This window comes from Etheostoma cragini, chromosome 6, assembly GCF_013103735.1.
Source record: "Etheostoma cragini isolate CJK2018 chromosome 6, CSU_Ecrag_1.0, whole genome shotgun sequence".
Taxonomy (NCBI): domain Eukaryota; kingdom Metazoa; phylum Chordata; class Actinopteri; order Perciformes; family Percidae; genus Etheostoma; species Etheostoma cragini.
Genome location: NC_048412.1, coordinates 22,643,916 through 22,659,522, shown reverse-complemented (window position 1 = coordinate 22,659,522; position 15,607 = coordinate 22,643,916). Strand labels below are relative to the sequence as shown.

The following is a 15,607-nucleotide window of genomic DNA, read 5'->3' as shown; positions in this document are numbered from 1 at the left end:
GGTCATCCATTTCACACACATGCTGGCCAACACTCAACTGACTTTTTGATGCCTCATTCTTTTTGACTCCACTTTACAGCCAATGGTCCTATCGAATATAACTGCTCCCATGCTATTACACTGCTTTGTCTCCTGTCACTATCGCCCGGTAATTGCTGTTTTTATTGTAGCCTCTTAGAGGCTCAAGTGTAAACTATAGGGTAAGCCTTGCCAATGTGCTGACAGCTTAACCGCATGGTTGGAAGTTTTTGTCCAGTCTCACAGCATCTAACAGAACTTGTATGACCAGTAAACATATGGAACACCAGACCACATTCACATTTTTATTACACAGTTTTATTATCTCGTTATTTATTTAGACATAGTTTAAGGCTGGTCTTCGAGAAAAATGTTAGAATCAGTTGTTTCTGATCAGTTCTAACCCTGAAAGTTTCGTTTTGACTTTTTGAATTTTGCATATTGCCATATGTTATTACAGATAAAGATAACAAAAATGCATTCCTATTAATGGCACACTGTTGCGTTTTTTACCACTACCTGTGATATAGAGCAATGCTTTGAAGAGCAGGTTCCTGTTGTGTTTGTATATCTTGCGGTTTGTTTTTTTAAGTACACACACACATGGACCCAATACACTTTCCTACCAAAGATTAAACACTATTTCCCATCAGTGTCAATATGGCAACAAGAAAGGTAGAAATGGATCAGAAAAAGGCCCAGAAGGTACAAATTGCTATCTTGCAGACACAGATGTAAACAATGCAGGTTTTAAAACATAAATAAATGTCTTTGCAAATGTCCTCTGAGGAAGGAAATTAAATCAACACATTTGTTACCTCAAGGATATACAAAATGCATTTGGGAAGAGACACTGCATTTAATATATTTTTTTATGTAAACATTTCTTTCAAGAAACCTCAAGAGCAGCTTTAGTATAATACATTTTTCTTATAATGTCCAGTTAAATATACATGAAAATTATGACAATGAGATAATATCTACCAAATATTCAACCTATCCATCCATTGCACCTTTACTGTATGCTTTAACTTTTATATAAATCAAACTAAAATGTAAATTTACAACTCAGATTTGCCCAGGGCCAAAGAAGGCACCATGCTACTGTTAAGTTACTCTGTTCCTTTTTGTTGCTTATAAAGTATGTTATTGTCAGAGAATGCTAGATGCAGAGCTACTTGGGGTGAATCAGTATTTAAAGCTTCTCTTTTAAACCAGTGACAGCACTTGCCCACAAATCTGTCAAAATTACCGGTGCACAGGGTGTATTTAGGGGAGTCTACAGGGCCTGTGTAAGGCGGGCGTGTGTGTACTCACTGGGAGAAGAAGTAACAGTTTAACTACTGTATTGATTTCAAGAGTGCTAAGGGGTTTAGGCGTCGGACCAAGGAAAATGGGGGGTAAAAGAAAAGCAGAGTGGGGCTTGTACCGGTTTTTACCACGCTCAGCTTTTCTCCCCGGCCACGCTTGATTCAATGGTAAAGATCTGTTGCTGCCCATTGAAGTTGTACAACTGCTGCATTGAGTACTGTATGGCTCTGTGCTCTCTGCAGTGCTCTATTGATTGATGTGTGAAGAGGGATTAGTGTGTGGAAGGGAGGGAGTAGAGGAGATGCTGAATGGGAGGGAGGGATGGGGAGAGCGACCAGAGGCAGAATTTTGGAAGCAGCATGTGTACAATAAAAAGGGGGCAGATGTCACATCTTCGGTGAAGCCAAGTTAGACACCAGAGGGTGATGCCCTGCTTTCTGTAAACGTCGATTATTTTGGCATGCTTCTGAGATCTAGCTGTGTGAGCAGTCATGTGTGTGGTTGCAATGTGAGATCCAGTAAGTCCAGCTGACTGTTGACCTTGAATGACGAGCAGCTAAATGTCCAACCAATCCTCTTGATACCTCAGAACGAGCTCACACAAATAAGCAACATATCACATAAACACCCGTTCCAATCATTTCATGACATTCCAACATTAAAAAAACACTTTTTGGTTGGAGAGGTTGAAAAAAAGACTTTACCTGGCAGATTCAAAACAATTCATTCTCTGTGACCTCTCTGACATTTCATAGATTTCCTGTCAAGTGGAATCCTGCTGACATCCATTTCGCTTCACCAGCAATTGTGAAAAGCAGGCGACCTCCATATCCATCTTGTGGTGCTGTTTGAGCGTGGCATCCAGGTGGTTTCTCACACCTTGCCCATCACTCTCTCCCGGCTCTCCCGCTGCTCGGCCCCTGACAGGTGGTGCTGAGGGTGGAAGGAGCCAGGAGGGGTGTCTGGGATTTCACCGATTGGGAGTGGAGATGGTGAGTGAGTAGTGGAGTGAAGAAGTCGGGAGAGATGGGGCTTCAGAGGTGGACATTGGGTTGGATTTAGGCTGTTCAGAGTTAATGGGATCAGACTAGGAAGAGAAAGGGATATCTGTGCCGGCTAATGTTTAATCCCCCACCCCCAACCCCTTGTCTCCTGCCTCTGGCTCCCTGCATCTGATAATCCTTGGGCTGCCTCTCCTCATCATCAAGGTGTCAGAGGAAAGTGCCTCTGTAAATATTTAATTGGCTGCAGCATGCCGGTGTTAATTATGCGGGTGTGTCTTTCCTTTTTTTGCTTTGCTCTCTTCCCCAGCGTTACCGAGTCCTCACACTTTTCCCTCTTCATACTGATGCCACTCCATCGCTCCTTCTCTTTCTGCCACTATGAATGCCAATACTGCTATTATGACGTAATACTACAGTTGCTTTAACTTTATAACTAACTCTCCTTTGGCAGATGCTTCACAACAACCTGTAATTCCATATTCCACTATGGCTTTTCCTAGTTCTCAATGACTTTCTTCTTTCAGGACCTCACCCCTCCCTTCCAACCGTGTGCTTTGCCTTTCTCCTTCTCATTTCCATTTCAAAACCACTGCAGTCTACGTTTAAACGGATTATTGTTATGGGTTTCATTATAGCCTCCACTGTTATCTGTCTTGACGCCAATCATGCTTTCAGAAGTAGCTATACCTCCTTTCTGTGTTTATTTGATTGTTAAGGGCAATGCGAAATAGATGAACAGTACAAAGACAGCCTTGCAAAGAATACGCAGGCTAAAGTTGTACAGCTCAGTAGAGCTCTACTCATAAGTGTCTGCCACTAGCAAGTGCAATTACAAACAGGCGCATGTAAAAGTCAAGAGAATACAAATCACATAATAGATGTCTCATGGGTACTGAGCAAGGAGCCTTGCAAACACTGCGAAATACACAAAGCAGGAGAGAGAAAAACACTGGATCACAAGTGGAGGGAATTAGGTGAATGACTACCTATGTATGAGCCAGTGTTATCCACAGATGAGCAAAACAGATTTCTATGTTAGCAGGATGTACATTGTAATGGCTGAACTGATTGACAAAGCTCTCCAGTATAGGTGAATTAATAGTTTGCAATAGCCCAGTGTTTTCCTGTGTGTAATCCCTTAGGCATGTCCATAACATTTTATTCTCTTAAAAATGCCAGACAGATCTAGACCTGAGGCTGAATACTGCGTGCAGACAAAGGCCCGGCGGGGTTTATTTGGACAGCATATGTGTATGTGTGTGTATGTGTGTGTGTATGGCTGGAGATGGGGCTTTCTTTCTTTTGTGTGCCAACAAAACAGCAGGTCAGAGCAAGGACAAGAGATACCAGTAGCAATGGCAGACTGTATTTGCTGTAGACAACAGTGAGCAGGAAATTTAATATGCGCGTCTCCACACCAACACCAGGGGCCAATGCAGTGTTCACCACCAACACGGATCTACATTTATCATTTGTCTATTCATACTCAGCTCACTTGTTTTTTCATATAGGCACAGGATTTTGCTCTCTCATAAACAAATCCATTTTTGTTTTAGTAAAGTAGTGTACTAAAGCGGTAAAGACAAAAGGCTTTCTTTTGGAACACACACTGGGTTTGTGTTTCCGCATTTAGAGTCTGCGGAGTAGTCGGTAGTTTAAGCTTCCCAGTTGGCAAGCACCCCTCCTTTCTAGAGTTTGAATGGGTGAGAATCGTGAATCCTCCTGGTGGGTGCAGTTCATCGGCCTGCATGCTGCGCCCCAGTAGGGAGCAGAGAAAAAGCAGAATTTGAGATACTGTAGGAATCAATATAGTCGAAAGTAGCCCAGGAATTGAAAGTGATTTCTGACTATTCTGTTTTGGCCATGCAACAGCACACTGCTGGTTGCACTCTGGACTCATTATTGTTGTGTTTGATCATGCCTGTTGTGTTTGGCCGGCAACATTTGAATTCATTGCCTGAAAGGGATAAACCATAAGATCAAAGAGTTTCAGACATTTGCTGTCATTCAGCCAGATGCTGTTTACATTTTGTTGTTTTACACCCAACACTCCCAATCCCCCATTGAAGAGACAAGAGACGGCGCCCAATACACGCTTTATATTCCTTTTATCTGTAGAAGCATTAACCATTTACCTCCATGTACAAGAGTATTTTATTTGATTGCTTTGCCCAATTTTCACAACAGAATTTAAATGTGCAATACTCTAGACACAGAATCCTGCACTCCTGAGTTTTGGTCTAGCACGTTTGTAGACTGAAAACAGCTGTATCAGATTAGGTAATGCATTTTATGTTAACACAAAAAAAGATAGTTTTTACCAAAAAATCTGTCAGATCAGTGCTGTCAAATAATAACAAAGTATAGAACAAAGTCTATAGCATTTCACTCAAAGCACCGCTGTGCTTAATTACAGTCTGCAGGGCTTTTAGCCTTGTTATTTAAGACAACCAAGTGATTTATTGTTTTGCACTTTGGCACAAAAAAGGTTTGGCGTTACAATCATTCCGCATTCACTTTGGCCCTTTGTATCAGAAGTTTTGAACTTTAAAAGTGAAGCCACAGCAATTATAAAATGCCATTCCATACCGAGGGCTTGGGGTGTTGGGGGCTTTCAATATTATCTTGGTGCCAAAACAAAGTAGTCCAGCTGTCAAGCATTAATAGATGATTGCTTCTTATGCAACGGTTTGCTAGCAAGGTGAAAAACGGAAAGTATGAACGCCAACATTTGTCTTAAGACAGAGGTGGACTCCCATCTCTCAAATACAGATGCTGTACAACATTTTCACTTTTTGTGATAAAAACTTGTGTTGAGATAAGTCAACACTTTCGCTGTTCAAAGTCAGTGACAGAGGTCAAAAGATCTTACACGGTAGTGGATATTTGCATGAAGAAGAGTGGATACTCGATATTTGTGTATGTGTGTGTTTCCTTATTTGTACTGTATATTGACTTTATGTGTCTAGATGAAGTTTGGGATGTAAAGTGAATATTTGTCACAATGAACTCAAACAACTCTTTCTCGTCGCTTGTTTGGCTCATCGATGAGTGTTTGAGTTCATTTGTGCGTGTAAACCTGCTTATCTGTGATTGGTCCTTTGATGCAGTGTGTGAAAGGAAATGTGGGCTGAATGTGTTGACCTGGTTATCATGTTGTACAGCGTCTGGGAGTGGAAGCTGGATGATACAGGTTTCAGAATGTGAGGTGCCAATCAAGCTGTGAAAATGGTAATTAAGTAGGGAAATGGGAATTGCCCCCCACTGGTTTGTAACCTTTGCAATGTTGTTTGGAGAATTCAGCGTATGCGTTCATCCTTATTCAATCAAAATGTGTGGGTTGCGTGTGTGTGTCCCACTGGTTGCATTGTATGATAGAGAGTGTCTTCTCTCTAAGTGTGTGTCTGTGATTGCGTATGTGGGGTAGTGTGTGTGTGTATATATGACAGCATGTCATACCGATCTCCAAGCCCCAAGCCCTGGAACTGAATTTAATTAACCTAAATAAAGTCTAGTTTGTAGAGTACAGAGCGCTTGCAAGGGAACAGCTGAGGGCTTGAGCTGAGGACTGTCTAAGTCTAAGACAGAACGCATAAGCGCAGTGATGCTATGTAACATCTGTAGTAAAAACCACAGAAACAATTTTTGGAACATTGGACACAATGGCTAATGTGTTACACCCCTCCCCCAAGGCTTTCAGAGTGAGTGAGAGATGGAGCCAGTATTGGGATCCTTGGCCGGCCTAGATAGCACAGCATCAGTGGCAGCAGAAGCACCCATTAATGCAATTACAGCTTTTAGCGGGCGATTTTCAGGGCCAGCTTTCTTTTGAGGCGTCATTAGTTTGTCCTCTTGTCTTGTTTTCCTCCGGTATGTCAGCAAAACAAACGTTCACATTCAAACAAATGAGCAACAGTCGGCTAGATACTGTTCTGCTTATATACTCAACCATGAGCAACACATACACTGTTGCACACACGATCACACACACATGAATGTATGAATACACAAGCATGAATGTAGCCTATATTTTCTACGGCATATTCACACAGATATATGCCAAAGCCACACTACATTCACAAACATGCAGAAAAGAGAAAAGGCATAATTAGTCTTTATTAAAGAGATGATGAATTATTATTAAGCGCAGTAGGCACGTCTTCGGACTTTCTGCGATGCAGTTTGAAAACCTTTTAATTAGCAATGCATGAAGTGCATTATGATTCTCAAGCCTCTCATTATTCTTTGTAATCAAACCATGATTCCACAAAGACCATCCTTTAATTTAAAACCCACATTTCCCGTAGTGCTGCATGCTGTCATTTTGGGTGTCATATCTTAGTGGGTTCTCAATCGGCATGCCTTACATGTCTTTGACTTTGTGCGGCTATTTAACAAACCTTGAGGTGCTTCTATGCTCCTCACTGCACCGGCTTCGTTTCATAAAGTCACCATTTATTAAACCTCAAGGCTAGACCACACCAAAAGCCTATTGGAGATATTGAGGTCATTTTGCAGGCGGAGGGAAAAATAGATTGTCAGTGATGGAGGGAAGACACAAGCCGAGGTTTCTGGTGTCATGCTGTGTTTTGGCAGAGTTTTGATGGACAGAGCCACGAATCTAACCAGGGAGCAGCCCGCCTCAGTGGGCAATATCATTGCCAGCATATAAGGTCTTCGGTTATCTTTGTTTGCAGTCCAAGCAAGTTCACAAAAATGACTTCAAACTGCTCCAAAGTGTTTTTCTCACCTGATTGTCTGAAACACATCTCACAGATGCCAAGTTCGTGTTTCTTCTTTAGCAAATGGCTCTCGGTATGTGTGTCTGTTCTTGTGGTTTTGTGCTTTTGTAAGCATGTGCCTCTGTTCTCTGAGTGTGTGTGTGTGTATATTGGTAGGCAGGATGAGCATCCCTTCTGTTACCGTTGCTGTCCCTTCATTTCACGCTCCGGCAGCTCCGCATGAATCCTCTTCCCTTTGCTCATTATCAGTGCTGTTCAATGAACGCGCATCCCACCAGAATGCAGGGTAAAACCAAATCATTATTCAAGTATGGGGGTCAGTGCAGACGTTGTGACTCTTTTGTTTAGTATATATATTACTTTCCCTTCAGAAATAAGTAAGCAGGATGCACAGCACATCTCTGCCCAACCTGCCTAAGTGAGGTAGTTGATTGTCAAGCACCTGACCTGAGATTGATGAATAGAGGAGCGTCTGTTGCCATTATTGGGAGCTCATTGGTCTTTTCTCTCCTTTTTCTTGCCAGCGTCTAGTGTGCACGGAGCAGAATTCGGACACCTGCCGGACAACATTACAGTGTTGGAAGGAGAAAGCGTCACTTTGAGGTAACTTTTGATCATACACCTGCACCTACTAATTACATTAAAAAAACATGTTTGTGCCTCCCCCCCACCTGTCTTGCCAAATTAATTGCCAATTCTTTGTCACATAACTTCAATTAGGTGTCCCACATTGTGCCATATTTTCCAGCCGTGTCTATCCTCTAGGTAATTCAATGATAATACCTGTCAGATGTGGCCGGAGTCATCCCGTCTGTTTGCAATCACCTTGTACTTAAATGTAACAATAATGATGCGCAGGTCAGTTGGGTGGCTGGACCTCTTCTGCATCCAACCACCCCTGCCTAACTGTGAGTGATGAAGTAGAAATCACAGCTTTCCCCAGCTACCAAGCAAGCAGAAAAACAGCAAACTTTCTTTTTTTCCCTTTCACGTGGAAGTGACCTGGCTTGACAGTATATTCAGCAGCACAGAAAAAAAATTCAAGTCAACATTACTTTCATCACCTTTAAGCGTACACCTCTTCAGATCTGTGAATAAATTCCTCTTTTGGTCCCCTTTTTTTCTTGAAAGAAGAGTGGACCTTCCGCTAAATTCAAATATATATATATATATATATATATATATATATATATATATATATATATTTATATATATATATATATATATATATCTGTCATTATTTGTTCAGTCTGGAACATTCTCGTCATCGATTTAACCATTTATTGCAACAAATGGAAATACAGTTATTCTTGGCAATGAAGGCTTTGTTCTGATGATGCTCCCTGGATCAGCCAAGCTGCATGCTAAGATGATACAGGAAGCATAATGCTGAGACCCCAGGCAAGCTTTGCCAGCAGCATTGGTGTGAGGCAGCATCGAGTAGCAGGAAGCAGAGAGGAATAGGAAGACGTTTAAACGGATCTCCTGATGTGAAAATGTCTGTTATTTTTTGTGACTGGCTGAAATGATGATTAAATTAGTGGGCCTTTGACTTCCATGTCCTGCACTAACACAATGCCTAACATTAGCATGTCTCTCTTGTAGTTGGAAATCAAAGAACCAGGATCCTGATCGATAATGTGATCACGACGTGTAGCCTGAAGCCAGTATTGATACTGTGGAGAAGTCCAATCTATTGAATGTGTTTGGGTGTTTTTACACCAGAAATTATAAACTGAAGGGACCTGGATGGTAAAATATGTCCTTTCAATGTCTCCTTTTATTCCGTATCAGTGTGGTATCAGGAAAGTTGTGCAGCATTGTAACATTACGAACATATTTTTCTTGGTTTGTATTTTGTAATCAGATGTGTGAATTTAATCTGCACTGGACAGCCAATAGCTGACAATCAGAAGACTAAACAGATTCATAAATAAACTCCATTTTCATGTAAAATCACTTTTACCCAAGTGGCACAAATACTTGCATTATGCTTGAGAAAATGCTGTTGTGTTGGCTGTGATGCAGGCCATTAAGACAATTCACATTTGATGCTATTATGGTGCTCATTTCCTCTGGGCTTGCAGTCCTGTAGCAACATCATCAGTGCAGATGTGATTCATTTTAAAAATACATTAATAGAGTGTTTGTACACAGATCAGGATTTTTCAGGGTGTGATGTCATACTTTCTTTATTTAAACCTACCAGCCACAAACCGAATCTCAATCAAAACATGTGTTCTTCTTTTTCTTTATTCCCAAACCAGTTTGAAGTGGTTTGGCCCCTCAGGTCATGTGTCCACTTGAGCATCAGCACAGTGCTTTGTAGCCTATTTGTGAAAGACTACCACGCTCACTGACTTGGCACGAGATCTAAGATCCACCTCAACAGTAATATTTATTTAGGTCATATCAATTAAACATGAGTACTATAGAGGCATGTCCTCACAGCTAGTTGAAGCTGGGTAAGGACATCTAGTGGCCAAGCCAAGAACTGAAGTCACACCTTTGGACCATGGTTCCTGTTCTGAAGCGTGCCACATCCTTATGGAACAGCACTTCTGATTTACTGTGCAAAAACACCATTATAATTGACTCTCTCCTATATTTCCTTATTCCCAATATTTCCAGCCATTGCCATTACCTTTAATCAGCGAGCCAGTTTTAGTCGGATGGTAAGTTAACATACGTCTGGACTTGAATTGTATGTATCTTGCATTCACTGCAGTCATTTTCAGTTTTATCTTACAGACAACTGTGAAGAAAGTGGTGGTATACAACCACTTCTCATCATCCAATGCTCACAAGCTATAACTGATCTCAACGTGACTTTTTTTTAATGTGACCCAGTTTCTCCACCAGGAGTAATGGAAGATCATTAGTGGTGTGTTACCCAAGAGATGGATGACAAATAAAGGAGAAACCTGACTAAATGACTAGAGAAACATAACATATACAGACGCTCGTGTACTGTACAGGGTACAAGGGGTCCCTGAATTGTTTTAATTGGTTGAAAAGAATGTGAGTCACATGACATTTGAAGTCACTGTATTTGCACATCATTGAACAAAATGGGATTTTGGGAGAATGGTATCCCACTGGAAACTATTCTTTTGTGAATGAAAGATCTTCTGGTGTCCTAAACATTGTACTGTTTTTTCCTTTGAATTGTCAGCCCTTTGTGTATCTGTCTCCACAATAAATGTAACACAAAAACACCTCTTATCAGTATTTAGAGTAAACCCGAAACATAATGTCAAATAGGCCTCTCAACTGTTAATTGATCATGTCCTCTCACAGATGTCGGATCGACGAGGAGGTGACCCACAAGGCCTGGCTAAACCGCTCTAACATCCTCTTCACGGGGACAGACAAGTGGTCACTGGACAAGCGTGTGACGCTGGCCAACAGTAACAACAGTGACTTTTCCATCCACATTGACAAGGTGCAAGTAACTGACGAGGGGCCTTACACTTGCACCTTCCAGGCCAATAACAAGCCCCGCATCGCCCACGTCTACCTCATTGTCCAAGGTGAACAGCCATGTTGAGACAGAACAGCAATCTATTATAAGTCACTTTAAAGTGTTTAGTGTTTCCAGTGCTGGCTCATTTCCCTGGTATACCCATAGCATTCAGATTTGATTGCCACTGTGGCTGCAAAAAGTATATGTATGCGCTGATGTTACTGTAAGCAGCCTTGGATAAAAACTAAATGGCTTAATTATGCATTTTGTCAATCATCGGAGTGTACTGCTGTCTATTGGGTGTGATTGAGGTTTGACTTCTGGGGAAGCAATTGAGATTTGGCATTTCAGTGTTCCTCCTGTTCTGTTAAATCATGCTTAAAGCAATGACAGAAAACTTACCTAGTGGCTAATTTTTTTACGATGTTTGAGCATTTAAGGTTGGTATTTATGGTTATATAAAAAGGTAATTAGCCTACTTGATGATGTCTTGAAAGCTTATGTGTGTATGTGTGTGTGTGTGTGTGTGTGTGTGTGTGTGTGTGTGTGTGTGTGTGTGTGTGTGTGTGTGTGTGTGTGTGTGTGTGTGTGTGTGTGTGCGTGCGTGCAGTAAAGCAAACCTAGTGCAGATGGCAGAAAATCAGAAAGTCAGTTCCCTTAAGGCGGCTGAGTCCAAGCTCATTTGTTTTTTTCATGTGGCCCGTTAGAGTTATTTGTCTTTATTAACAGAAAGTTAGGCAGATCAGATGGATGATGATTTGTATGTAGGAGATGAGGTACACAGGGGACCTGTCCAACTCCCTGACTAAATAACTGACAGTACAGGACCACAAGTAGGGATCAGTCATCAAGTCACCAACTAAGTGAGTGAGACTCTGACTGATCCTGAGTGACATGATGTATTAGCACAGAACTGCCGGGAGGATGGATCTCAGACCTTTTACCCCTGCATGAGTCACTTTTAATGCATATATTGGACTGGTGTGTTGTGCAGATTGCATTTACATCACCAGCAGAATGAAACTGAACACTTGTAACAGCATATATAATAGTACATTCTGCTGGATTGAAAATGTGAAGCCTGGCTAACAGCTCACAGGTGGCAGAGACAAAAAGCGTTAGTAAGCAGCGTCTGCTGCTCACTAACACACTGCAGCCAAAAAGACTCTGCAGGGTGCAAACCTGGCACAGATGACTAGAATTAGGTATATATATATATATATATATATATATATATATATATATATATATATATATATATATATATATATATATATATATATATATATATATATATACTTAATTTCAAGTTGCCTGCAATTCCAGCCCTAGCTTGATATCACACAAAATAATTACACCCTGAAGTCAGTGCATCAAGCAGGAGCAGCTTCACCACCACTCCAATCTGTGCTTTATCGCTGCAAGTATTCAACTCCAGCTAGATAGAGAAAAATAGGCTCCTCTGTATATGTCTTGCAAAGAAAAGCAATCTCAGGGCCAAGCTCATTAAAAGCAATGATAATGGGCAATTTAAATTCAAGGGCCATCTTGTTATCAAGCTAAATACATGCATAGTGCTCCAACAATTTGAGTTTGGGGCAAAACAGTATTCAGGAGTGGTCATTCACCTAAAAAGTAAAGATTTTGACTACCACTTCTACAAATTCTCTTCTTTTCTTAAAAAATCAAATTGGATTATATGTGTGAGAAGATATTGTAATGCACGTTTGCATTAAGTTATAATTCAGTGCATTTAAATACATATTTATTAGATATACTGTACAGATTGTTGCACAGCTCTCAGGGATAGATCATTAATCAGCTGATTGCCTTTCTGTCTTAGGTGCAGGGATTTGCAACATATATTTAAATACTTTAATAGGCTGTAAGTCCATGCCTCATCAATAATTTATGAAATGGAAAGGGGATTTTGAGGTCATATTTTAATAGCATGATCTTGTTTTCCAGTGCCGGCCAGAATTGTCAACATCTCAAAAAATGTGTCGGTGAACGAAGGAGAGAATGTAAACCTCTACTGTCTTGCAGTGGGTCGGCCTGAGCCCACTGTCACCTGGAAAGACCAGAAATGTAAGCTACCCCTTCTTGTTTTCTTGTCTTCGGATCCAGCGATCTCTTGTTCACAGCCCGCCTTTATCTCTGTGCTTTCAAATTCATCCCCCACCCTGCCTTTTATAGTCTTTTTTATCCACCCACCCCCTTTCTCTTCCTAAATGCTTATCAGTATTCAGCTCACATCCACGTCTTTATCCCACATACCTGTTTCATCACTCTAAAGCCCAGCTGTTTAGTCTGTCCCCATCTTAAATTTATACTCCAGTATTTTTCCCAATGTCCCAATGTTTTGTCCCAAATAACCACACATTATACGTAATTATCCCCACCGCGCCACCTGTAATAATCAGCATCTGTCTTCTTCCACCCTGTCAACCGGCATCACGATGCCAACCTACGCTAACAGGCATTTTTGGCATTAAATCAGCAATTTTTTTTGCTTTCATAATTGTGTGGAATTAGATCTAGTTGAAAGAGGTCAGGATGCACAACTTGATAGACTAAGTCAAATCCAATCGATGTGATCAGCACAGCATTTATTCCCTATCTGTTCCCATCTTCGTCACCACCAATGTCTAAAGTCAGGCAAATAAACTTTTACATGGCCTCTAGAGAGATTGTATGGTTTTATTAGAACGGTGGCAGTGTTGTGTTATCTGTTTGGGACAAAGAAAATTGCTATACACTGAATAAACCATTGTGCCATGGCTCAACATTCCTACATGTATGGTACTAGAGTAATTTTCAGCTTTTAGGTAGATAATTCTGGGCTCTTTTGATGTTGGTAGTTTTGTAATACAATGTGTGTTGTTTACATCAGTTTGACTAAAAATAAATTGCAATAGATTGCATGAGCTCCATGGCATCTTTGGTAAAATGTGAACACTGGATTGTGTTTGTTGTGTATGTAGAATGGACATATGCGTGCTAAAAAGTTCCAGAAAATCTTAAATTGAACTTTTGAGCAAGGAAGTTATAATAATAATAATAATACATTTTATTTAACAGCGCCTTTCTAACACTCAAGGACGCTTTACAGACAATAAAAGACAGATACAGGGAACATAAAAGTGTAAGTAGTAATAACAAAACAAATAAAACAAAAAACAAAACAAACAAAACAAACAAAAAACAAAAAACAAAAACAAAACAGGAAGTAGAGGGAAACAAGGATTATTATTTTTGAAACTTCAGTGTTTTGAAAGTCTAATAAGCAGCACATCAAATGCAGCACCCAGGCAGTAATAATATATAGGTCAGTGTGAACAACTACTTAACATGCTGTAATTTTACTGTTAGGCAAATTAATGCACAACCTATACTGTACTGTACTGCTGTACTTACGTACAGCTTTGGGCTTGCTCAGAGGTCTGTTTCTCCTATCTCCCTTGTTTGGCCCTGGATTAGCCTGCTGTGCATGCAATGTCCTTCTCTGCACAGTATCTCAGGCAGGGACAAGCCCACAGCGATCACAGACACCTAAAATATGGAGAAGATGCATGATCGCACACCTGCAGCACACACACACACACACACACACACACACACACACACACCCTTACATCACAAACTTTGTGCAGTTGTCCTCACTTGCAAGCCTACAGCATTTCTCCTCTGTCAGCAGTAATCCTCTCTCTCTTGCCTCCCCCTTCATCTCACACCGCCTCCCCCTCTCTCTCCAAATAACCCCTCAGCTTGCAGAGAAAGAGATAGGGGCTGCATTGCTATTCTGTGGGAGTCTGTGCAACCAAGCCATCAGTTGCAGGAAACCAGGGGCGTTGGGGGGGGGGGGGGGGGGGGGGGGGGGGGGGGGGGTCGACTAGCTCAAAGGAACAGCAAGAAGCTACCAGCCACATCTGTCCCCATTACTCAGATACTGCATAGAGAAACTGCAGGGCGGGTGGATGAGGAGAAAAGTGTATGTGGAGGTTGAGCAGAATATGTGTTTGTGCTTCAGGTTGTGGCGATAGTAGGACATGCACCCCTTTCGAGGTGGGATGGAGATCTGCTAGACGCCTTTCTATTAACCCCTGTGCAATTTGTCCCCAGTTACCTCAGTACTTACTCACATGCAGATAGTGACGCTGCTCTGCACTTCATCCTCACCAAAGCACAGATACAATCTGTCGCACCCATTCACTCTCACAGGCATCCATCAGTTGACCTGCTCAGAGACATACAGGCATTCTGTCTCATTCAGTTAAATATGCCAGCGCATCAGGGCCTTATCATTTGACATCCCATCCGTTAAAACACACACAGGCACCAGGTCTAGCATGGATAAAAAGGATGCTTTTGCTGGTGTGGAAGAAGAGAAATGCACTTTTTCACTCAGACGCAATATAATAGGCATAAAGAGTGTATACATTTGACAGGGAGATTATGATTTTGGAGACTGGTTAAATCGTTTGGGTGTTGTGTGGATCTACAAGCTTGATTTAACAACAGAGCATGTAAGATTGAAAGGGGAAGGTAGAGGTTGGCAACAGGTTAACAGTCAGCAGAGCCAAACAAATCACAAAAGGAGATTGAACAGTCTTTTCTGCTATAGTTACAGAAGTAAGAATGATGTGGCAGAGGACAAGTGTTTGTGTGTGGATGTATATACTGAGTGGAGTTGATGAGGGACAGGTGTGGCTTGAATGAATAGCAGGTGTGTTGGATGAGTGTGGACATCAAATGATTGGGAAAGGCAGGAGAGTGTTCACAAGTTTATTTGTCAACAGTAAAATGTCCAGCTTGTTACTTAGGCCTATTGTAAAGGGCCCTTTGTATGTTCTTTCACAGACACATGTTTATTATTCATTATATTCCATATTTCCCATTAAAGAACAAAACCAACAGTGCATTGTCTCCAACTTCCCTACCATTTGGCTGTCAGCCTCAAGCCAATTTGTTTTCACTGAAGACATGAATATTGGAAAAACTGGTCTGATATGTTACATTTTCTTTAAATTTCAGAATGTCTAATGCACTGTAGTGTTGAGTAAATA

General features: G+C 41.2%; 1 protein-coding gene across 1 annotated transcript in view; it reads left to right on the top strand.

Annotated features, from left to right (window-relative positions):
* iglon5 (IgLON family member 5) overlaps positions 1-15,607 on the top strand; it is a 93,727-nt gene that overhangs the window by 66,960 nt on the left and 11,160 nt on the right. The window contains exons 2-4 of the mRNA XM_034874013.1: positions 7,600-7,678; positions 10,376-10,608; positions 12,510-12,629. Of these exons, the coding sequence (XP_034729904.1) occupies positions 7,600-7,678; positions 10,376-10,608; positions 12,510-12,629 (432 nt within the window). The remainder of the gene's footprint in view (positions 1-7,599; positions 7,679-10,375; positions 10,609-12,509; positions 12,630-15,607) is intronic.